This window comes from Chiloscyllium plagiosum, unplaced genomic scaffold (genome assembly GCF_037043375.1).
Source record: "Chiloscyllium plagiosum isolate Xiang-an unplaced genomic scaffold, Cpla_swu_hap1 HiC_scaffold_22, whole genome shotgun sequence".
NCBI classification, from domain to species: Eukaryota; Metazoa; Chordata; class Chondrichthyes; order Orectolobiformes; family Hemiscylliidae; genus Chiloscyllium; species Chiloscyllium plagiosum.
Genome location: NW_028270160.1, coordinates 40208002 through 40233399, shown reverse-complemented (window position 1 = coordinate 40233399; position 25398 = coordinate 40208002). Strand labels below are relative to the sequence as shown.

The following is a 25398-nucleotide window of genomic DNA, read 5'->3' as shown; positions in this document are numbered from 1 at the left end:
GGGCTCATTTAGCTCCTTTGGAAACTTGCCAGTGTGATGGGGATTGTGATTTTTAAAGGTTTCTTTGCCAAATCTGAACAGTCTGAAGCACATTCATGCCCAGTTGCTGGATTCACTTCAGGTCATGAGAATATTTTGTTTCATTTGTGGAGAACTGAAGCTTCATGGGCCAAGTTGTGTTGTTTTGATCGCTGTACTTTCACATTGCGTTCATAGGTGTTGAGCTCACCTCCTGCCCAATTATATTGGGGGCTGCACGGTGTCACAGTGGTTAGCACTGCTGCCTCACAGTGCCAGAGACCCAGGTTCAATTCCCGCCTCAGGCGACTGACTGTGTGGAGTTTGCACGTTCTCCCCGTGTCTGCGTGGGTTTCCTCCGGGTGCTCCAGTTTCCTCCCACAGTCCAAAGATGTGCAGGTCAGGTGAATTGGCCATGTTAAATTGCCCGTAGTGTTAGGTAAGGGGTACATGTAGGGGTATGGGTGGGTTGCGCTTCGGCGGGGCGGTGTGGACTTGTTGGGCCGAAGGGCCTGTTTCCACACTGTAAGTAATCTAATCTAATTTAATCTATATTCAGAGATAGTATTGCAAGAATAACACAGTTCAGACATTGGAAAAGAGAAAAATTAATCAGTCCAGAATGAAAGTACATCTATGAGTTCTAATGGTGCGTTTCAATGCCGTTTCAGGACAATCAGATTAGTCTCCATTCTGGAAGTGGTTAAAAATGTTGAAATTGCTTCACCAATGGTGTGCAATTTCAATACCTTAGGGGCAGTCGACAGGGCTGTCTCTTAGTACCATTGCTTTTTACATTGGTGATTGAACCGCTGGCAGAGGCAATATGTAGGGATCCCAACATTATCTGCTCCAGAAGTGTGGACAAAGTCTCATAAGATTGCATTGTATGCAGATAATGTTCCTGTCTTTTTATTGAACCCAACAGTTTTGGTATAATGCATTAATTTGTTTGGTGGCTTTTCGGATTACAAGATCAACTTTACAAAATCGGAGGCCACGCCCATGGGAGGTCTCCCAAAAATGCCTGGTCTTAAGGACAAATCTCGATTTTCCTTTAGATGGTCACAGGAGGGCTTTCTCTACTTAGGTATATTCATTACTTCTGTCTTTGATCTGCCTTTTAAAACCAATTCTGCCCATTTATTCGACAAAATCAAACAAGACCTTCGAAGGTGGGAGGCGCTTCTGATCTCTTGGTTAGGTCGGTTAGCCCTCATTAAAATGAACATTCTGCCCTGTCTGCTGTATCCTCTGCGAATTCTTCCTCTGCTCTTTCCTAAACAAGCATTTAGAAGACTGATTGGCTGGTTCAGTTCCTTTATCTGGCATCAAAAGCGACCCTTCGTTAAACTGACTAAACTGCAGCTACCCCACAGATTGGGAGGAGTGGACCACCCAAATATTAAAAACTATCAAAAAAGCTTGTTGCTATCTTACATGAATGACTGGGCCCGGGAGGTCCTGCTTTCATTATGGTTGGATATCAAAGCTTCTCAGGCAATATGCCCCCTTACTAGCTTGCTGTTCTTGGACAGTTAAGGAATATTGCCATAGCCCAGTATTAATTAATACTGTTAAGGTGTGGAGGGCAATGCATCAGAGTGAGGGTAATATTGCCAAAACATCATTTTTTATGCCAGCTTTTCAGCCAGGGACGATGGACTCGGGGTTTAAATTATGGGCAGCTAAGGGCGTGTCTTGCCTCAGTGACTTATTCAAGGGGGACATACTGATGTCCTTTGACAAGTTGGTTCAGAAATACGAGTTGCCCAGTAGGGGCCTCTTTCATTTCTTTCAAATTAGAAATGTTATACAAAAAGAGACCATGCTTCTAACTGATCCTTATAGATCTGACACAGAGAAGAGGGTGCTGAGTACTGAGATCAGCAATATCTATCACCTATTGAGAGAGGGTCCCTCGGTCTATAAGGTATTGGACAGGGAGCTGGACGCTGAGATCCCTTTTGAAGTATGGGAGGGTATCTAGGAAAATGCAAGGAGGATCTCAATTTGCAACAAGACCTATGCCTTCCAACTGAAAATTCTCCACAGGGTCCACTTGGCTCCAGACCCACCTGTCAAAATTTAAAGTGGGAGTATCTTCAATGTGTCCTAAATGCAAAATGAGTATAGGTACTCTTACTTATTGTCTATGGACCTGCCACAGACCATGGGCATACTGGAGCACTGCAGTAGGTGAAATAGAGAAGGTCTTGGGGACGGAGGTGAGACGGACCAGTACCTCTTCTTCTTGGTCTTGTTAACCCACTTCCATTTGATCCACACAAAAAAAAGCTTTTCAGCATCCTCACTTTATGTGCAAGGAAGAACATTCTATTAGGGTGTGCCTGAAAACCCCCTGGGGCTGTCGGGCTGGCATATGCTAGTCATAGAACACAGCCCTTTGGACTTTCTTACAAGTATGGTGCACCATATAACTGAGAATTTTTATAAGACATGGCGGCCCTTTTTGAACTACTTGGGTACAGATTTGTGTGCCATACTAATAAGGGCCTTTATATACAAAGAACAAAGAATATAGAAAATTTACAGCCCAGGAACAGGCCCTTCGGTCTCCAAGCCTGAGCTGATCCAAATCTACTGTCTAAACCTGTAACCCAATTCCTAAGCATCTGTATCCCTCTGCTCTCACCTACTCATGCATCTGTCCAGACACATCTTAAATAAATCTACTATGCCTGCCTCGACTATCTCTGCTGGCAACACGTTCCAGACACCCACCATCCTCTGTGTAAAGTACTTGCCGCATGTATCCCCCTTAAACTTTTCATCTCTCACTTTGAAAGCGTGACCTCTCATTATTGAATCCTTCACCCTGGGAAAAGGCTTATCGCTATCTACCCTGTCTATATCCTTCATGACTTTATAGACCTCAATCAGGTCCCCCCTCAATCTCTTTTTTTCTAATGAAAGCAAACCTAACTTACACAACCTCTCTTCATAGCTAGCACCTTCCATACCAGGCAACATCTTTGTAAATCTTCTCTGCACTCTCTCCAAAGCGTCCACATCCTTTTGATAATGTAGCAACCAGAACTGTACACAGTATTCTAAATGCGGCCAAACCAACAATTTTACCATGACCTGCCAGCTCTTATACTCAATCCCCCGTCCGATGAAGGTAAGCATACTATATGCCTTCTTGACCACTTTATCCACTTGTGCAGCAACCTTCAGGGTACAATGGACCTGCACTCCCAGGTCTCTCTGCTCATCAACTTTTCTCAAGGCTCTTCCATTCACTGTATAATTTGCTGCTCTAGAATTAGACTTGCCAAAATGTTTCACCTCACATTTGCCTGGATTGAACTCCATCTGCCACTTTTCCACCCAACTCTCCAGTCTATCTATATTCTCCTGTGTTCTTTGACAGTTCCTTAATGCTTTCTGCTACTCCACCAATCTTTGTGTCATCTGCAAACTTGCTGATCATACCAACAGTGCTCTCTTCCAGATCATTATGTATACCACAAACAACAGTGGCCCCAGCACTGATCCCTGCGGAACACCACTGGTCACCTTTCTCCATTTCGAGAAACTCCCTTTAACTACCACTCTGTGTCTCCTGTTGCTCAATCAGTTCTTTATCCACCTAGCTAGAACACCCTGTACACCATGTGACTTCACTTTCTCTAATGGTTTACCATTGGAAACCTTATCAAACATCTTACTAAAGCTATGATGATTCTGTTTAATGAATCTGATATCCAGAGAGAGGGAACTACAAACACATGAATACGTACAAATTTATGCTCTATTACTATGTTTTATTGAGCTGTATTATTATTATTATTATTATGACTGTCATTTTTTTTGGTTAGTTCCGAGCTATTATTTATTTATTTATATAATTTGTGGGTTTCTTTGTATTGTTTTGTTCTGTATTTGTAGTAATATTTTTAAAATTATTATTTTTTCTTTAATAAATATACATATTCTTTAAAAACTTGAAATTTACCTTTGTCCTTGACCAAGGTTTCCATCTCTTCACGCAGAGCCTCATGCCAACGTGTAATATCTATATGCAAAGAGTAGTCACAACAGGATTTGCTGTCGGCCCATTCTCTCCACTGCTCATAGGCAGAAATCAGGCTTGATCCAGGTTCAGGTTCAGAAAGAACATGATCCACTACATTAGACAGCAAAGATATAAACATATGCAGTTAATTTGAATTACTGTATATGTTGTGTCTTAATCATGTAATTTCTCATACGAAATAGCCTCATTATCTTTTCCTGTGACTCAGTGTTTCTCAATGCAAGACCTATTCTGTCATTGGATTAGGATTGTCTGTAACATGAACATCTATACAGTTCTGGCTATTATTTTTCTGACCAGCTTATGTAGTCTAATTCCGTTCAATTCAAATATTGTGTTAGTGGAGAGACTTCCTTGTGAAGTTCAGCAGTAGAGTGGATGCATACAGTCTGACCAGCTTTGTCCTAAAAGGATCCTGATTTGTATATTGAAGGCAGTCTTGCATCTGAAATAGGCAGACATTTTAGCCAAGTAGAAATGGATTGAGCCAAGTAGAAATTGAGCCAAGTCTCAAAAAACTGCAGTCGTTTCACCCATTATTAATGTAATAGCAACTCGATTCAATCTATTCCAACATTGGTGGCACAGTGGCTCAATGGTTGGCACTGCTGCCTCACAGCAGCAGGGACCTGGGTTTGATTCCAGCCTTGGGTGACTCTCTGTGTGGAGTTTGCACATTCTCCCTGCGTCTGTGTGGGTTTCCTCCCACAATCCAAAGATGTGCAGGTTAGGTGAATTGACCATGCTAAATTGTCCATAGTGTTAGGTGCATTAGTGAGGGGGAAATGGGTCTTGGTGGGTTACTCTTTGGAGGGTCAGTGTGGACTTGTTGGGCTGAAAGGCCTGTTTCCACGCTGTAGGGAACCTAATCTAATTACTGTGAGATGTTGATGCTGATTTTGCAAGTTAAAATTGATCTCTTGAGGCTTGGATCAATTGTTAGGCAAGCAATTTCAACAAGGCATCACTGTGCTATCACATCCTCTTTAAATACATGGTGCATTTTTCTTTCCCATTTCTTGTATTGTAACTCATCAACTGTTTGTCATCTATGAAAATATTAATAACACTATTAGACTAAATAATTTAAACCAACAGATGAAAATAAGATTCTTCAATGTATTATTTTTAGTTTTCTTTATATGTCATTTTTTGAATCAATTGCAGTGAGTAGAAAATTATTTGTTTCATACTTATCATTGTGGTTCCCCCTGCCAGTGCAGCTTTTGTTCCTTGGTAGAAGTCATCAGCAGCGGTCATGCCCATGCATGGCATTTGCAGATGAGTGTGGACGTCTATTCCACCAGGTATTACCATCTGTCCATTGGCTTCAATTGTCTTTACACCTCCAGGGACAATCAGATTATCTCCAAGTTGTCTAAGAAGTCATTATACAAACTGTTAGGCTTTTGACCAGGCTGTACCAAAAGGAGCATTCATTTGTCTTAAGTGTGGCCTTTTACAAACCAAATTTGATTTACAACACCAAGTCTTCATCCTTTCTAGCTTTCTATTAACTGCTTAAATATCTGCTCCTATGACTTAGAAGATAAAGTATCAATTTCAATTATTTCCTTCTTTGTCTTTTTCTTTCATTTTTCCCCTAAACTTTGTCACATTCATCCCTCCCAAAATCGTACTGTTAAAACTGTACTAAATTGTTCAATCTAATGTATGAATGAAACAGTAAATAATCCTCTTTCTCTCCTAACAACCAATGAGTTCTGTGACTCACCGAGTAAGCTAAGCTCAAATCAATGCAGAACTGAAATGAAAACACAGCCACAAGAACTCCAGGGCCAAAGAAACTTTACCATTATATTGTCTGACAGGTCAGGATCAAACCTGATTTGCATGAATTCATGCTTTTTACAGTACATTGTCAGGAAAAACAATTTTTAATTTACTTAGCAGTAGATATTGGGGACAAAAAAATTGTTTCTGGGGTGGATACACCCCTGGAGAGGAGCTCCTTTTACCCATCTTCCTGACCCTGTCCTATTTTCCTGGGCTGGCCCTATCAGCTTTACTGGACAGGCACCCAGATGAACTTCTGCTGTATTAAAGGAACCTGGTGTTATTTTATACTTGGGATTTTAATTATTGCAGTGATTTAAGGCATCAATGCAGTGTAGTTTCTTCACAATACAACGGGTTAGCCACTGCTTTGCCAGCATTGTTAGTAAAACAGATACATAATCACCACAAGAGACTTTCTAATGTTTTCTTTTAGGTCTCAGATAATGCCATGTCTTTTTAAAGGTGTGGGCAGGAATGGAGAAGAGAGACACAAATGACCTGTCCCTCCAAATAGCTACTTAGTGGTTTTTCTGTCACTATTTCAGGGTTAGCACCACGCCTTCCTGACAGCCTTCAATGGAAGGTGAGAAGGGGCAGGAAAGGCGAACAGATTCCCAGGCTCAGTCTCTGAACTGTCATCTACACAAAGTGGGTTGCTGACCAAATTTGAGTGCGGGCAGGAGACATCAAGATTCTTGGAAGTGCTAACAAGAGTGAGGATGTGGCTTTAGGCCTCCTTATCCCAACTGCTGAGATTTTTAATTTTGGTTCATACAGCAGAAGAAATTCTAGTCATAAGTCACTGCTGCCTTTGATTTTCCATTGGCATAACTTTAAAAACGAAGAACAGTACAGCACAGGAACAGGCCTTTTGGCCCAACAAGACTACATCTTTTGCCTCTACGTGGTCTGTATCCCTCTATTCCTTGTCTATTCGTGTATCTATCAAGATGCCTCTTAAACGTTGCCATTATATCTGCCTCCACCATCTCCTCTGGCAGCGCATCCCAGACACTTATCAGCCTCTGTGAAAAAAAGTTGCCTGTCACAACTCTATTTTAGCTTAAATCTATGTCCACTAGTAATTGACATTTCTTCCCTGGGAAAAGATTCTGACTATCCATTTTATCCATGCCTCAGAAGTTTACAAAATTATATCAGGTCGCACCTCATCCTTCAACATTCAAGTGAAAATAATGTCCAATCTCTCCTCCCAGCTAATATCCTCCAAACGAGCAACATCCTGTTTCTTTACCCTCCCCAAAGCCTCTACGTCCTTCTACTAGTGTGGCCACCAGAACTGTACACAATATTCCAAATGTGGCCTCACTAAAGTTCTACACAGCTGCAACAAAACTTGCCAATTTTTATACTCTGCGCCCCAACTGCTGAAAGCAAGCATGCTCTTTGACTTCTTGACCACTTTATCCACTTGCGTTGCCAATCTCCAGGAACTGTGGACATGTGCACCTCGATCTCTTCATATGTTGATGCTACTAAGGGTTCTGCAACTTACTGTATACTTCCTTCCTGCATTAGACCTTCCAAAATGCATCACCTCACGTTTGACAGATTAAACTTCACCTGCCATTTCTCTGCCCGTCTCCACCCTATCTACATCCTGCTGTATGAAATGGCAATCCTCTTCACTATCTGCAGCTCCCCAATCTTGGTGTTGTCTGCAAACTTTCTGATCAGGCCACCTACATTCTCCATCAAATCATTTATATATATCGATCACAAACAAAAGGGTTTGTTGACACCACTGGTCACAGATCTCCAATCTGAAAAACACCCTCCCACTGCTATTCGCAGCCAGTTCTATATCCACAGTACCAACTCACTTATGATCCCATGTGACTTCATCTTCTGTATCAGCATGTCTTGAGGAACGTTGTCAAAGACCTTGCTAAAATCCATATAGACAACATCTACTACCATGCCCTCATCAAACATCTTTGTCACTTGCTCAAAAAACTCAATCAAGTTTGTGAGACCTTCATTGCACAAAGCCATGCTGTCTATCACTAATAAGCCCATATTTTTCCAAATGTGAATAAATCCTATCCCTGAGAATCTTCTCTAATAATTCCCCTACAATTGACGTAAGGCTCACTGGCCTGTAATTTCCTGGATTATCCCTGTTGCCCTTCTTAAACAAAGGAACAAAAGTGTCTCTTCTCCATTCTTCTGCAACCTCCTCTGTGACCACACGGGATGCAAAGACTTCGTACAAGACCCCAGCAATTTTCTCACCCGCCTCCCTCAGCATCCTGAGATAGATCCAATCAGGTCCTGGGGACTTGTCTACCGTAAAGCTTGTAAAAATACCCAACATCTCGTTTTTTATGCTGACAAGTCCCATAAAATCAACATACCCCTTCCGAAAATCACAATTCACCATGTCATCCTCCTTTGTAAATACTGATGCAAAGTATTCGTTAAGGACCTCACCTACTTCCTCAGGCTCAATGCATAAATTCCCTCCTTTGTGCTTGAGTGGACCTGCCCTTTTGCTTGTTACCTTCTTGCTCCTTATATACGTATAAAAAGTCTTGGGATTTTCCTTAATCTTGTTTGCAAAAGACATTTCATGGACGCTTTAATTCTGGTGATGCTTTAATTTCATTGTTACTTAATTTAAAATAAATGAGCTAACAATGGTATTCAGTAGAACTGACTGAAAAGAAGGGCTTACAAGTTTTAATAACATATATTTCTCATCATGTCAAATCGGAGGTAAAATGCATTGAAACGACTAATATTCTTGACACTGGAGTTCAAGAAGTTTGCAACATTAGAGCTTGGAGCATAAACAACATGTGCAATTATGTACAATCTAATGACCAAATAGAGGACGTACTTAAGGTGGGAAGGTTTTGGTGAAGAAAAGCAATGCGTATTATGGAAGTCCTAACTTAGTCCTACATGACTAATGAAACACTCCAAAGGAAGCATCTGGCTCTCCTGCAATGCAGCAACTAAAGTGACAAAGTACAAAGTCTCACTGCTGCAATTCTTTTAATGCCAAGATGTGTAAATCACACTGCCAAAATCTCAGGGGAAAGAATGTAAGACGAGACAAGCATGTTATTATAGTCATGGAGACAAAGCAAGATAAAGAAAGAGGTCTTTTAAACACAATGATAACCCATTAATCGTAACAGTCAGTTGTGGAAAATGACATGCCATGAAAGTCACTCCTCATTTTTATGAAGTAGAGAGTAGTAAAAAGAATGGTGAAAATATTTTGAAAAATAAAAGCAGCAAGTTGGATCTAGATTCAAAGAGAGGTACATAATGTTACAGTTCAGTTCAACAAAAGTTACTGACATCATCAACAGATGCCGTGACTTTCAATCAATTATAAACATATACACAGTGATTAACTTCAAGAGGTAGCCCCTTATCATTTGAGCACACAATTGAATTAGGATTCGGACTAAATCATTTTTATGTTGTTTGTGATTTGTGGAGTTAAAATAAAGTCCCTACTTATTGAAGTACATCTACAATAAGAGGATTCATTGTATATCTGTGTACTGATAGAAATATTTCACACTTCAAAGAAACATACTTGCAAGTACTTTTGGTAACTTGTCTTTATAGGTCTTGAAATACTTCAGTCAATTACAGTTTAACTTCAGTCATCTGCAGCTAATTTGTCCAAAATGGGCAGATGAAAGGGAATATTCTGGGTAAATGCCTAACCTCTCATTAATGCCACCCTACTGCAATGTAGCTGAGATCTAAATCCACCAGTTTGAGAAGCTGACAATATAAAACTATCAATTATTTTGTTAATGCTTTGAATTATATAGCAGTAATTCAAACACAACATAGCTTTTAAAATCTATTCAGTTATTTGACTACTGAAAGAACCTATGATTTCAAGCATTTAGCCATCCTCCATTTACATTTCTTCCTCGAATGGTATGACTTAGGATTAAAAGGTCTTTTTTGGGGGGGGGAAAATGATATGTTAAAAGACAATCTAGGAATATCAAAATCCACTGATGGGACATGTTACATTGATGGGCAGCTGAAATTCTCTACTTACTTGTGCTATTGTAATGACAACTTTCCATTCAGGGAAAAAATGTAGGCAAAAGTGAGTACTGCAGGTGCTGGAGATCAGAGTCAAGATTACAGTGGTGCTGGAAAAGCACAGCAGGTCAGGCAGCATCTGAGAAGCAGGTAAATCAATGTTTCTGGCAAGAGCTCTTCAATAGGAATGAGGCTGGGAACCTTGGGGATGGAAAGATAAATGGAAGGGGAGTAGGGTTGGGTGGAAGGTAGCTGAGAGTGCAATAGGTGGATGGAGGTCGGGGTAAAAGTGATAGGTCGGAGAGGAGGGTGGAGGGTAGATTTGGAGTGGATAGGTGGGAAGGAAGATTGACAGGTGGGACAGGTCATGAGGGCAGTGCTGAGCTGGGAGATTGAAAGTGGGGTAAGGTAGGGGGAGGGGAAATGAGGAAACTGGTGAAGTCCACATTGATGCCATGGGGTTGAAGAGTCCCGAGGCGGAAGATGAGGTGTACTTCCTCCAGGCGTCGGGTGGTAAATGAGTGGCGATAGAGGAGGCCTCAGACCTGCATGTCCTCGGCAGAGTGGGAGGGGAGTTGAAGTGTTCAGCCATGGGGCGGTGGGGTTGATCGGTGTGGGTGTCTCAGAGATGTTCTCTGGAGCACTCTGCCTAGTCACCCCAATGTAGAGGAGACTGCATCGGGAGCAACGGATACAGTAAATGACGTGTGGAAGTGGAGGTGAAACTTTGATGGATGTGGAAGGCTCCTTTGGGGCCTTGGACAGAGGTGAGGGGGGAGGTGTGGGTGCAGGTTTTACAATTCCTGCGGTGGCAGGCGAAGATGCCAGAAGGGGAGTGTGGGTTGCTAGGGGGCGTGGACCTGACCAGGTATTTGCAGAGGGAGCGGTCTTTACGGAAAGCGGAAAGGGGTGGAGAGGGAAATATATCTCTGGTGGAGTCTGTTTGTAGGTGTAGAAATGGCAGAGGATGATGCAATGTACGTGGAGGTTGGTGGGACTCTTCTGTCCTTCTCAGTTGTAGGAGTGGGGTTCGAGGGCAGAGGGGCAGTATGTGAATGAGATGCGCTGGAGGGCATCATCAACCATGTGGGAGGGGAATTGGTGATCTTTAGAGAAAGAGGCCATCTGGTGTGGTCTGTGGTGGAACTGGTCCTCCTAACAGCAGATGTGATAGAGGCGGAGGAATTGGGAATAAGGGATAGTATTTTTGCAGGAAGCAGTGTAATCCAAGTAGCTGTGGGAGTCAGTGGGTTTGTAGAAAATGTCAGTGTTGAGTCAGTCACCGTTGATGGTGATGGAGAGGTCCAGGAAGGGGAGAGAGGTGTCAGAGATGGTCCAGGTGAATTTAAGGTCGGGGTGGAATATGTTGGTGCAGTTAATGAACTGTTCAACCTCCTCGTGGGAGCACGAGGTGGCGCCGATGCAGTCATAAACATAGCAGAGGAAAAGGTGGGGAGTGATGCCAGTGTAACTCCGGAAGATAGACTGTGCCACACAGCCGACAAAGAGACAGGCATAGCTGGGGCCCATGCGGGTACCTGTGGCTACCCCTTTCGGCCAGAGGAAGTGGGAGGATTTGAAGGAGAAATTGTTGAGGGTGAGGACCAGTTCAGCCAAACGAATAAGACTGTTAGTGGAAGGGTGCTGGTGGGGACATTGGGAGAGGAAGAAACTGAGGGTTTGGAGGCCCGAGTCATGGCGGATGGAGGTGTAAAGGGACTGGATGTCCATGATGAATCCATGGAGGTCCATGGGGAAGAAATGTAACCTAGCAAAGAACTGGCAATCTGAAACAAAAGCAGAAATTGATAAGAGAGAAAAAGGAGTTAATGTTTAAGAGTCTTCAGAAGAGCCACTGGACTCAAAACATTAGTTCTGCTTTCTTCCCACAGATGCTGCCAGACCTGCTGAGTTGCTCCAGCGATTTCTTTTTTTGTTTCAGAAAATGTAACTCATACAGGCAATCTGTTGCAGGCACCTCTGGATATATCTCATTATTAATATTATAATCACTTGCACTTTCTTAAAATTGACAATGTTTTGTTCAGGAGTGAAATTATGCAATTTGTTGGCAAACTGGTCATTCGCTGTCAGGTCTGAATTGGTCTTTGTGAAAAAGGATGCAATGCTGAGGGTAAGAATTTCACATCTGAACCTGTGATAAGAAAATTCTGCATAAATCTTGGTGTATTACAGAAACTAACTATTAGTTGTCATGTGGTGTCCCAAGTTTATAAATTCCATTAAAAGAAACCACTGAGTTGAGAAATAAAAGTTGCAGATGTAGAAGAGTGCCTCGAGATCATAACAGATCCTGTTAGGATTAAACTAAGTAATAATTAATTCAGCCACATTGATCTTGGAACTGAAAATACTTGAAACTTAAGTGAGTTACATACAAAGATCTCTATTCAAGTCATTCTGTTTAACAATTTAGGACACCATATAACAATTCACCTATTTATTAATTCACATACAGAAACAATTTTAAAGCAATATTCTCAAACTTACTTTATAATCCCATCTTCTAAGTAAATATCAGCAAAAAATGACTGGTCATCGTTGACTATTTTCCCTCCTTTAATCAGTAAGCGATCACTCTGGAAGGAATATTTAAATAATTAAACAGTTAAAATGTGCTTTTACTGAATGATGAAGAAAACATTGTAAACATCAATATTGTGAGTTTACAATGTTCATTAAAGCAGATTATTTGAGTAAGAATACAGTATTAGCATCCAGAGTTTCTTTAATATTGTTATTTACTTTATTCCAGGGATTTGGTTGGCTTGGATGCAGTGTGATGCTAATAACATGCGCTTAATTCCCACATCAGCTGAGTTGACCATGCAGGATTGTCCTTCTCACTCTCTCCCCTCACCTGAGGCGTGGTGAGCCTCAGGTTAAACCACCACCAGGTGTCTCATTCTAATGAGAGAGTGCAGCCCTTTGGTTTGGTAAGACTATGGTGACTTTACCTTTGCATATCTTTATAAATGAGAACATCACTATGAAGGTCATTTTCCTTTAGTTTATTCATGGAATGTGGGCACAGGTGAGCTGAGCCAGCATTTATTGCACATCCCTAATTGTTCTTGAAAGGATGGTGATCAAGTTCCTTCTCGAACCACTGCTGTGGTTTAAGTAGACGCATAGTACTGTTAGGAAGCAAGTTCCAGGATTTGAACCAGTAATAAAGAAAGGAACAGTGATACAGTTGCAAATCAAACTGTGTAGTTTGGAGGGAAACATGCAGGTGGTAGAGTTCCCATGTGTCTGCTCCCTTTGTCCTTCCACAAAGTTGAGGGAGTGGAAAATGTTGTTGAACAAGGCTTATAAATGTTGCACACTGCTGCCAGTATGTGTCAGTAGTGCAGAGTATGAATGTTTAAGTGGTTAATGTCAATCAACTGAGCTGTTGCATTCTGGATGGTGTCGAGCTTTTTGGGTGTTGTTGAAGTTGCACTCGTCCGGGCAAGTGGCAAGTATTCCATGACATTCCTGATTTGTGTCATGTAGACAATGAATAGGCATTGGAGAGACAGGAGGTGTGTTACTCATCACAAAATTCACATCTCTATCCTGTTCTTGTAGCCACAATATTTGTAGATATTTTTAAATTAAGCGGTTCCCATGTCTTATGGCATAGAGGTAGAGCCACTACCACTACACCATAAGTACGGTTCATAGTATTTATATGGCTCATCAAATTACGTTTCTAGTGAATAGTAACACCCAGGATATTGATGATGAGGGATTCAACAGTGGTAATACCACTGAATATTAAGGGGAGATGGTTAGGTTCTGTCTCGCTGAAGATGGTCAACAACAGGCACTTATCCAGTGTGACTGTTTCTTGTCATTTATCAGTCCAAGACTGCATGTTGTCCAAGTCTTGCTGCTTATGGACACAGAAGGGTCACAAACACTGCAATCATCAGCAAACATGCCTACTTCTGATCTTTTGCTGGAAGGTAGGTCCTTAATTAAGGCACTGAAGTTGGTTGGATCTACAACATATCCTGAGGAACTTTTGAACAATATCCTGGAGCTGAGGTGATTCACCTCCTACAATCATTACCATCCTCCTTGGTGCTAGGTATTACTCCAAACAGCGGAGAGGCTTCCCCCATCTCCAATTCCCATTAATTTCATTTTTGTTCAGAATCCTGAAGTATAACCTAGGGAAAGACTTGTCTCTTAAAAAAGGAACAGTAAAAAAGGGTCCATTTTTGATAGACAATTTTAAGCATATGTTTTTAAATTTCTCATCCTTTCCTTTTTCTATTGCTCTTCTCATGAAGTACTCAAAAATGGTAAGTCCAGATGCATTTTTGGACCTTTAGAAGAACAACACAATAATGAAGATGAAACTACATAATACCTTATCATGGGCACATTCATACTTTTGTAGTACAGGCACTACTGTATGTAGTACCGGCACTATTGTATGTAGTACAGGTACTACTGTATGTAGTACCGGCACTATTGTATATAGTACAGGTACTACTGTATGTAGTACAGGCACTACTGTTTGTAGTATGGGCACTATTGTATGTAGTACAGGCACTATTATATGTAGTACAGGCACTACTGTATGATGGGCAGATGAGGCTGCCAACCTGTACACAGCAAAATCCACAAACAGAAAATAAATGAATTAAAAAAAATAAAAATGAACTGTGGATGCTGGAATTCAGAAACAAAAACTGAATAAGAACTGAGGAAGAATAACTGGACCTGAATCATTAACGCTACTTTCTCTCCACAGATGATGCCTGAACTGCTGAGTTTCTTCAGCAATTTATGTTTCTGTTTGTGAATAAAAAATTAATCAGTTTTTAATGGTTTTCGTTGAAGAAGGAAAGCTGACCAGGACAACAGAGGAATTTGACACTTTTCTTTGAATAAAATCAAGTGACCTTGAATATTCCCTGAGTTAATAAAAGAGGCTTTGGTTTTATGTGACTTCAGAAATATGGCATCACTGTGGCTCTTACTATTGAGTTTGGTGTTACAATCTACTTTATATGTTTAAATCTCACAATCTTTTCGCTCTGAACGTAGCACTGTTCCAACCAAAACCTGAAGTTTGATGAATACTTATGCAGTGATTTAACTCCAAAGAATTAGAAATGATTCATTCTGAGACTCTATGATTGAATGACCTACACATGGAATCAAAACACACTCTTCTGCTGCTCTTCACAGCGGAAAATAAGGCAAGATGCTGGTCTACTGGCTCCCATGACTCACCACTGTTGTATGACTTTCCATTGTATACCAAAGCAAACACTGGTGCATATTCCATTATTAATAGGAGTTGGAATTCCTGTTGGTAGTGGAGATAATTAATTACACATCATTAACATGTCAATTTTATTATCTGAGAAAGGTTTCCAACATTTCCTCTGATGTTGTGGAAGCAGCTAGCTATACCGTCCAGAATAGGGCATTGGTGATGCTGTTATTATGATGAGAATACATCAGACTCTTCTACTAACCCAGAGTTGCAGCAGCCAGATCAATGAAAGATATTTGAAATGTCAATGAGTTTAGGGCTGTGAGGAATTGGCATGAAAGAGGAGTTGAGGTCAGGGCAGATCAACCATGATTTTATAGAATGGCAGGACAGGCTTAGAGCTGAACGGCTCACTGCACCCATTTTTTTATATTCTTGTGTTAACCCATTCAAGTCACTAGTCATATAGATGTACAGCACAGAAACAGACCCTTTGGTCCAACTTTGGTCCATGCTGGCCAAATATCCTAACCCAAACTAGAACCATTTGCCAGCACTTGGCCGAAATCCCTCTATACCCTTCCTATTCATATACACATCCCGATGCCTTTTAAATGTGCAATTGTACCAGCCTCAAAAAGTAGTCACTTTAACCTCAGCAGACTCATATTGATGCTTATGCACAATGCTTGCAGATTACAAAATATGGCTCCTGACAGTTGTTGCTTACACAGACAGCATGCTTGGCATGGTTTGGATGCAGCTTTTATCAGATTGATGCAAATAACAGATTTAAGAGGTTTATTTTGGAATAGTGAAGTCATTATAGCTGAAAGCATTTGTACAGAGGATATGAATTTATCTAGAGACATTTGTTAATGTAAGGAGAGTTTTTTTTGGGTTGAGATCTCTTGTAAAAGCACAGCAAAGAGAAGTTGCAAGCACAATGTTTTCTTCTGCTTCCTTTTCCTGTTTATGAGCTTTTCAGAATGTTTTAGACATTGGGTCTGAGGGCATTCTGCCTTCATAACCTCTATGATGCCTCTTTGCAAGGCAATTTGTGCAACATACAATAGACACTAAAAACCACAAACTATAAGAATATGTTGCCAAAATTGCTGGTTACATCCAGGCGTCAGAGAAAATTAATGAAGGACTGAATAATTAATAACTTGATGAAAGTCAGATTCTTTGGAATCTGTGTCAATATATTGCCGATTAATTAGAATGTTTTCAGTATTGCTTAAGAAAGGTAGAACTGTGAATGAATGAAACAGATTTACTAATTACAAGAATATAAAAAAAATGAAAATTGAGAAAACCTACAACATGTATCAAGGTATTACGTATTGTTTTGTTTCCCACTGATATGCATACTATATCATGAATGGTTATATTTAGGTAATCAATGCCGAAGTAATTAGTGGAGGTTGGTTTGCTCAGTTATACAGTCATAGAATTATACAGCATAGAAACAGACCCTTTGCTCCAACTCATCCATGCCAACCTCTATTAGGTCACCCAGTTGGCTTAAAATGCAGAGTGATGCTCAACAGTGTGAGTTTAGTGTGTGTATTGGTCTGGGTCTCTATAAAGTTTCTACTTTACCCCACAACTGAGGCACAGTAACTCTCAGGTTAACCTGCCACTAGTCATCTCTCCCTGCTGAGAGAGCAGGAACAGGGTGACTTTGCTTTCACTGATATTTAGGTAGCATGCAAGAAATTCTGACACGAAGTATCTATTACAGTTCTGTTCATTCAATTTTTAGAAATTCCAAGATGTAATCGTCTGCTCATTTTCCACAGATAGTAATGGTTTAACATTATTGGTACGTCTGCACAATATTGTAATCACTTAGTTTTCCCTGTAAATGATATCTGCCAAAGTAGCATATTCAAATTAAAGTACTGCATTTAGAGTAAAATGGCTAATGTTGATTTGAAGGAATGAGTGCTGAAGTTCAGCTAAGTAGTTTTGCAGGGGATGAATTAGAAAAAGGGGGACAAATTTCTGCAGAATCCTTTTGAGCAGGTCCATGGAAGAGTAGATGTCTCCCACCCGTGTAGCTATAGTGTCTGTAAATTCAAAGGGCTCAATTTTAAATTATTAAACAAATGGATTTTGGGAGGGTCAGCATTGGACCCAGAGGCTCTTAAAGGCATAGCAACAATGTTTTAAGACACTATGGGTTTTCTTCTGGTTTTAATGTGCTGGACATAATGAACTCCACACCACTTTGGCACTTGTATTATGGGTTTACCTGTTCATTTATCAGCAGTTGAATTTATGCCATTATCAAATTTGCTTAGATTTGTGATAAGTCCTGGTAGATACAGAATCTTCCCCAAAATTGACTTTTCAGCATCTCATCTCCTGAGCAGGTAATGCAGATGAAAAACATACCAAATGTTCCACACCTTTTAAGACCAATAAAATTCTGGCAGCTTGATTTGGCCATGCAATGAAATATCCCCTTCCCCTCCAGGCAAGCCCTCTCTCGAGACTCCAGTATCATCATGGAGACAAGGTCAATCCTAAATGATTTTTCTCCGACAAACATCTTTCCTTTCCCCATTTTTTGGTTCTTACCTCCAAATCCAAATGCAAGGAGTTCATATATTTCTTTCACTCAAAACCTGTCATTCATCTACTTGGTGGCCCCATCTGGTTCTCCTTTTCCCCCCAACCCATTCTCCTTTGCTCCCCAGTCATACAATTCTCCCTCATTGCTCCTCCTACTCTCATCAGTCTGTTACCATAACCAAATCCTACTCCCATTCCCTTGACCCAATACTGATAAGAGTCCTGACCACTCAATCATCAACTACAATTTTTTTGACATTATAAGATATTCCTTCTCCAATAACCCCCATTTTCCTCATATTTAAAACCACTGCTATTTATTACTTCTCTATGCACTTTGAATACTCCTCCACTATCTTCAATTGAATCCCTATTCCTAACTTTGTTATTCTCTTAAAGAATCTCTAATGAATTAATGTCACCTTTCTCAGTGCTTACCTCTCCCTTTGTTTGAATTCCTTCAGTGATATTTCCCATTTGTTGCAGATGTCCGCAATGAAAATCTTTCTGACTTAATTGCAACATTATCTCATTGTGACTCAACTTCTATGTGTTCTTTGTACAACTGACCATTTCAGGCTGATCCTTTGCTTTTCTCTGCAGTATCTCACACACACACACATATTTGCTCCGACTTGTCCTAATGTAACTAGTGTTTTTCTGCAATGTTTTCGCACCATGACCCCTAATAGTTACCCTCAACAGGATCCAGACAATATCCTTATTTTATTACTATTTCTTGGCTAAATGCTTGCACATAAATGGAGGGTAGTGTCCATATATACTTCACCCTTTCTTTTACATAGTTAACTCCAAGATTGTTACGATGCTCTGGGCAACATCTTGGCTGAAATTAAATCATGGGAAGCTAGAAAAATCTCAAACTTTACATCTGCAAAATTATCCTGTTTATCTCCTAACATAAAATATATCCCTTATCAAACACTTTGTCTGTTGTTTCTGACTGAGCTTGATGCAACAACCCATTGTTCTGTTTAACCTAGGTTGAGCCTCAAACTTCAAATTCATCACAAGAGTTAATTTTCCCTTCAAAAATATAGCTCATCTTCCTGCACCATTATCACTGAATGTATCATCCATTTGAAAACACAACTTCATCCATATTCCACAGGTTGTTGTCCCCAGCTCCAATTTATACAAATTCCAATTTATCCTTTAACTAGGAGTTGTCCTATAATAAGACCCAGTCATGTAGCTTTGCCACTGGCTCTCCACTCCAGAAAGCGTTAGTTGAAAACTGCCTTTTTATTCCCCTTTCACCTGGATCTGGTTCTACATTTAAAATCACTTCCAGACCAAAGGACCACCCTTTATTCTTTGGCCCCGATCGACTGTGTGGGCCTTTCCCATTCATTTTTACAAATGATAGAAAATTTTTCATTGCATCCAGCACAACTTCCCACAAAGCTTCACTGCCTTGATTCACATTTATTCCAAAGTCTTCTGAAAATCAAAATCCTTGGGATCATGCCTTCGATCACCTATCCTACTAGCATCAATTTCTAAAACTGAAAGGACTGCATACGCTGGAAATCAAAAACAAAAAGAGAAATTGCTGGAAAATCTCAGCAGGTCTGGCTGCATTACAGAGAGAAATCAGAGATAACATTTCAGGTCCAATGAGTTGGGTGGCACTGTGGCTCAGTGGTCAACACTGCTGCCAGGGACCCAGGTTCAATTCCAGCATCAGGTGACTGTCTGTGTGGGGTTGCACATTCTCCCCGTGTCCGCATGGGTTTCTTTCAGGTGCTCCAGTTTCCTCCCACAGTCCAAAGGTGTGCAGATTAGGTCACTTGACCATGCTAAATTGACCATAGTGTCCAGGGGTGTGGGGAATACAGGGGGTGAGTCTGGGTGAGATGCTCTTCGGAGGGCCGGTGTGGACTTGATGAGCTGAATGGCCTGCTTCCACACTGTGGGAATTCTGAGTTCTGAGGAAGGGTCATTGGACCTGAAACTGATTTCTCTGATGCTACTAGACCTGCTGAGCTTTTCCATCTATTTCTTCTGTACCCCAGTCGTTGTACGTTATCTTTGAACGGTTCTTATAATAATGCTAACATGCAAGTCCAACTGCTTTGTGACACAAGGAGCCCTTTGTAAGTACAGACGGACCACACCCCTCCTTGAGAAAAGAAATGGCCCATGTTACTGAAAGAAGAGCAAAATGCTATCAGATCAAACCTCAGTTTTGCCTTCACCCTTTTATCATTTCAAGGGCGGAAAACGATTTTGGGGAGAGTGGGTGGTTATTCAGTAATTACTTTGATCCTCCCCTTTGACATTATTATTTCTCTCTAACATTTCCAGGCAACGGCGCGAGACGAAAAGGGTGGGTGTGAATACTCGGGACTGTGGTTTGGTATTTTTTTGCAGCTTTAACATTTGCATTCGGTTCGCCGACCGGCAATCCAGGTTCAGTTACATCTCTAGAAATCGACAAAAGACGGTGGCGAGCGGCCGCAGATTCCTCTCTGGAAAACAGCAACTACGCCCAGTTTTTTGCAACAAAACCCAGCAAACACAAAGGGGGCGAGATGGAAAGGATGAATGGGCTGTGAGTGCGCATGCCCGCACCCTCCTCTCTTTCTCTCCCGTCTTTCTGTTTTTAAAGAAAGAGGTGAATAATTCAGATGCAATCAAACCTGAAAGGGGATTTTGTTTTTTTCTTTTGGTTATTAGAGAGGGCAGCAACTGGTCGAGATGTATTCCCTCCCCACCCCAATAATTTATTGTTAGGAAAAACTGTAGCCAGATTTTGTTTCTAAGCCTTGACACGCACTTTTTGGGGGAGAGGAGTGGGTGGTGCTGAGGATTTCTTCAGAATGAAATCACTGCATTACACTGAAAATGCAAACTGTGGGGAGAACTTGTGAGCGAGTGACCTGCTTTTAGTGCGTATTGGATTCCTCCCCACCTCCCTCTGGCTGCTGGTGCTGGGGCAGCCCCTGGATGTGTCCGTTGAAGACGGCGCGGTCCCTCCGTCCCTAAAACACAGAGGCATCCTGCGTTTTTTTTGTATGTGTTGTGTTCACGTCCCGTTTTCCATCCCACCTTCTCCCTCAGCCCCCTCTCAGCCTCGCTGTTCATTACACACACGGCGCCATTTTCAGACCGATGAGGATAATATTAGAGGAAAGCATTGCTGTACAGGCTCCGGCACTCACCTCACTCTGAAAGCCACAGACAGACAGAGAGAGAGAGAAATCAGCCCCCGGGGGGGCTGTGCAAGCCGCACTGTCACTGAGGCGAGTCCTTACCGTGATCCGCGGGATATTCTTCTTGCCTTGGTAGGACAACATGTTTTTCTGAGCTCCGGCCGATTCTGATGCAGACCACTGGGCGCTGCTTTTTTGTGTGTGTGTTTGATTGCTGTCCTCTCTCCGGCTGTCGCTCGAGTGAACGATCGGTGAGATCAAGGTGGGGGGGTGGGGGGGAGGTGTGGGTTTGGGGGTAGAGGCAGAGAGGGAGTCGCTTTCTGATGTCTCTCTCTCTCTCTTTTTTTCCCGGTGGTGCTGAAAATGGTGCTTGCTCAGAGAGCTCCGCAGCACAGGCTTGGCACCGCCTCGACCCTGCTCCCCGCCCCCTTCCTCCAGCAAGATCCCAGACCATCTCCCTGATTAGCATTTCCCAGCTCCCCCCACCCCCTGCATTCAGCAGCATCGGAGAGTCCAACAGCAGCCTTGACGGTGCAGGGTGGAGGCTGCAGCAATCTCTCCCCACCCCCACCACCAATAAATCCATCACAGTCTATCGGCAGCCTTTTGTTGGCAATAATTTCCACTATTGCACAGGGAACCCATCCATTTTTAAAGAGGACTTTACCGATCGATGACAATACGTTAGCAAAATAATTCCACCTTAAGTATTAATTTAAAGCAAAAATTGAACGTAAAGTCAATTCAGTAGAATACTTATTGAAATGCGAATCATCCTAAGATTTAAAAGTGAATACATAATTTTAGATGGTTCGATATTAGATTATTTATTCTGTTTATTGTTAGATTTTTTTCAGTCGCTGGCTCAATCATAGTCTTTGGACAACAAGACCTTAAGGACTCCCAGTTTAATAAAAATGAAGAAACATCCTCTGTGTTTGTTCGTTATCCTCTGGGATTGTTAACAAACCCTCCTGATCCATCATCCACGCTAGAAAATGTCACTCATCACTGATTTTTTTATAGAGAGAGATTTATTTATGCGGTTCCTTTGGTTTATGGTATGCACCGGATGATCAATAAAGATGGAAAGATACAGAATCTCTTTGGGGAGTCTCGTTCTGTCACAAACGGCTCCGTCCACAATCTGACAGTTGACCGACAGTAATGAAGGCTGGGTGGGGATCAGTCATATACACGTGAATGCCTTTTGTCCTAGTCTCTCTCCCGCCCCTCCAAACACACACACACACACACACACAGAATAGCGGTATCCTGCCACTTTTTCCACAGTGGTGTAGTGCTGTAATAGACTCGACTCAGGAACTCGGGCCCCCGCTGAATGTTCCTGCACTCACTTCAGAATCACAAGGCAGAAGTTGCAGAGAAAGTTCATGGGCCGACACAGTGGGAGCAAAAGGAGGACCATCAGAGTCTCCACACCAATATTAAAACACAGACAACCACTCTTTAACATGGGACAGAAACTTTGGCTTCTAATAATAAAGCCCGAAGGAAAGCTAAGGTCTTGCCAGGCTAACATTAAAAGCTAAATAGCTGCACGTATGGGATAAAGCGTTTCAGTGATCAATTTCACAGCGTATAGTCACATATTATATACATATAATGGAACCCGGACAAGCGAATATCAACTGGGGTCCATCTCAATTCTAATTTGAAACCAATATATTCCCGTGTTCATATTTATAAACTTATTTTCCAGTTTTATAAGGTCGGTAATTTCATGCACGCGATCTCAGCTATTTGACACATTCGATGAGGAGTGATGTATTTATTGTTACCTGTGTGTGTTGTTGGGGGAGAGAGTTTCCTGCGTGCAGTCTCGGTGAGTGATCCCCGGTCTCAGAGAGACTGCACAGCTCACTGAGATCACTGCCGCTCTCACTCCGCCCGTCCGACTCCAGGGAAACCTGGCTCGTCTCGTTCCTGCCCGCACTCCGGCCGCTCCGCTTGCCCACGCTCAATGAGTCGAAGTCGATGGTTTTATTTTCGTAAGCGCCCTCCACATTGCAGAACATGCCCCCGTACTTCTGACGGGGCTTGGGGCTGCTCGTGCCCAGTTTGGCGAAATAAACCGGCGGGTCCTCTGGCTCGTCCTCCGGAACCCGGAGCTGCTTTCCAGCCATGGTCAGGGTCAGCAATGGGAATCCTATGGGTCAGTTGCACCAGGCTGGACTGTGGACACACTGTCTGCCTCTCTCTTATCGCCCTCCTCCTTATCTCTCTCTGCCCCCTCCCTCCTTCTGCCTCTCTCCCCCCCGTCTCTATCCCTCTTTCCACCTGACTCTCTCTCTGCGTCCCTCTATAATTCTTTCTCTCTTTATCGCTCTGTCTCTCTCTATCTACCCTTCTGCCTCTCTCTCTGCCTCTCCCTGTCTCTATGTCTTTCTCCTCTCTGCCGTTCACTCCATTGCCTTCCCCATTTCTTTGCCTCTCTCTCACTCCATCTCTCTGCTTCAAACTCTTTGCCTTCCTCCCTCTCTCGCTGCCTCCCTTTAAAGTTACTTGTAGCAGGTCACTGGTGTGGCGGAAAGGACAGGCTTCAGCCGCCTGTGCCTCGCCCCCACTTCCTGCATTACTCTATCTCTTAACGAGAAACCGCCTCGACCTCTGGAGCCAGGAGCGAGAGGAGCTGTTCAGAGACTCTGGTGCTGATGGGAGACGATCCAGGAAATGACGGGATCTGTTTGGAACTGGTCATGAAGTAACCACAGAGTCTCCAACACGTGCTCACAATCTCCAAACTCAGCTCAGTGTGGAGCACCCACATTATCAAAGGGACGGAACTTCTTTGCAATAAGTAATTATGGTGGAGGGCAGCGTCCTCACTCCGGAAATACACCATGGTGACTGATAGTGTGCCGTTGATGAGCACCAACTTGAAATGTTGGAGGTTTCGTGGGGGATTTCGACAGTATTGATTACTTTCTGATATAACGTTTTCTCCAACATGCTCACGGCTCCATTCTCGGAACAACCACTCTCTTTCACCACCAATGCCAAAGGTTGTTTTGAATTCTCGGCTTAGGCGAGGAGTGAATTAATTAACAATGAATATCCACACCAAAAAAAAAATCAAAATCTGGTCCCAAGCCATTGGCCAAACGTTAGGCTGATGTTGTGCGCGGTCACCGAGCAACGGGCACTGTTTAACCGCCGGTGTGCCCCTTTTCGGTATTAATGTCGTTAAAAAGGCAACGCTGCTGGAACGCATGGGTTGTGTGCGCAATGTGTTTTTGGGGACAATTTGGCTATTTACTGACAATTAACATGCAGCAGGTTCCGAGGGCGCCTGTCACAATAGCACAAGTCTGAAAACCCGTGTTTACAGAAGAGATGATTAATCAAATCATTTAATCTTTTAAAAGTTGGCCATTCCTGATTCGTTCAGTTGAAATCCAATGAAAACAAAGTAAAAGCAATAGGAAAGTTGCCTGGTGAGGAAAATCCAAACATGGCACATATAAGTAAAATGCAGCTGAAAAGAATGTACTGAACAAGTTGCATCTTAAGATCATTTCTGCTCGTTATTCTTTCATCCTTTAATATTGTCCACCAGCTTTCTTTTTCGTGTGTGAGCGGGAAGGAATCCTCCAAACCCACATAGAACTAACCTCTCTAATAATTGTTCGCTCCTATAAGTCCATTCATTTAACCTTCTCAGTTTTGTCGCCCTTTGTACAATGTCTTTGTATCTATTCATGTTGCGAGGAGCCGCATTAGCCAGTAGCGAGTGAATATTACTCATGTTGCCTTATATTCTATAAGATTGCTTCTAGTTTTTAACATTGACATTTTTACAATACACTATGACACTTGTATGACCGCGATTTTATGTTCAAGGAATTATTTTTATGTATATTTTAGCTCTAGATTTTGCTAAATAGTTGATATTCCTTGGTGCTATTGTCAGACATTTCTATGAAAAATGATTTGAAATGACATTATCTGGTTACTAAATCTTACTCAATCTTCTTCAACATTCCCTTTCCCATTACTTGGCGACTTCTTGATACCCACACATTCGGTTTATGGTAAATTGCAGAATCCAATGAATAATATTGCACAGAAGAGGAAATCCACTCAGCCCAGTTCAATCAGGCTCTTGGAAACAGCTGTCCAATTAATACAACTTATCTGCTGTTTCTCTCTGGCCTTGCAATTCATTTTGCCCTTCCAGAATTCAACTACCACCACATTCTCAGGCAGTACATTAGAAGTGCAGAAAGGTAACAGCACAGAAAAAAAGAAGCCAATTGGTCCATTGTGTTTGCACCAGTTCATTGAGTTTTTTCCCCCTTATCACTGGTGATTCCATCACCAGTTGTACCCTATTTCCCTTGGTTCTCAATGGGTGCAGTTTCTCTCTCTGTATAGATCTGACATGATTTTGAACATTTCCACCAAATCTCCCCTGAACCTTCTCTGCAGAGAACAATCAG

General features: G+C 42.0%; 1 protein-coding gene across 2 annotated transcripts in view; it reads right to left on the bottom strand.

Moving 5' to 3' along the window:
- Positions 1-23097, bottom strand: part of dpysl4 (dihydropyrimidinase like 4) — a 37679-nt gene extending 14582 nt beyond the window's left edge. Inside the window, exons 1-4 of one of the 2 annotated variants that reach the window (XM_043712564.2) lie at positions 22738-23097; positions 12440-12528; positions 5275-5459; positions 4001-4171 (exon numbers count right to left, since the gene is read on the bottom strand). In XM_043712564.2, coding sequence (XP_043568499.1) covers positions 4001-4171; positions 5275-5459; positions 12440-12528; positions 22738-23082 — 790 coding nt within the window. In that variant the 5' untranslated portion in view covers positions 23083-23097. Of the gene's footprint in view, positions 1-4000; positions 4172-5274; positions 5460-12439; positions 12529-21037; positions 21226-22737 lie in introns of those variants that run through there. The other variant, XM_043712565.2, reaches the window with a different exon arrangement.
- Positions 23098-25398: the final 2301 nt, after the last annotated feature.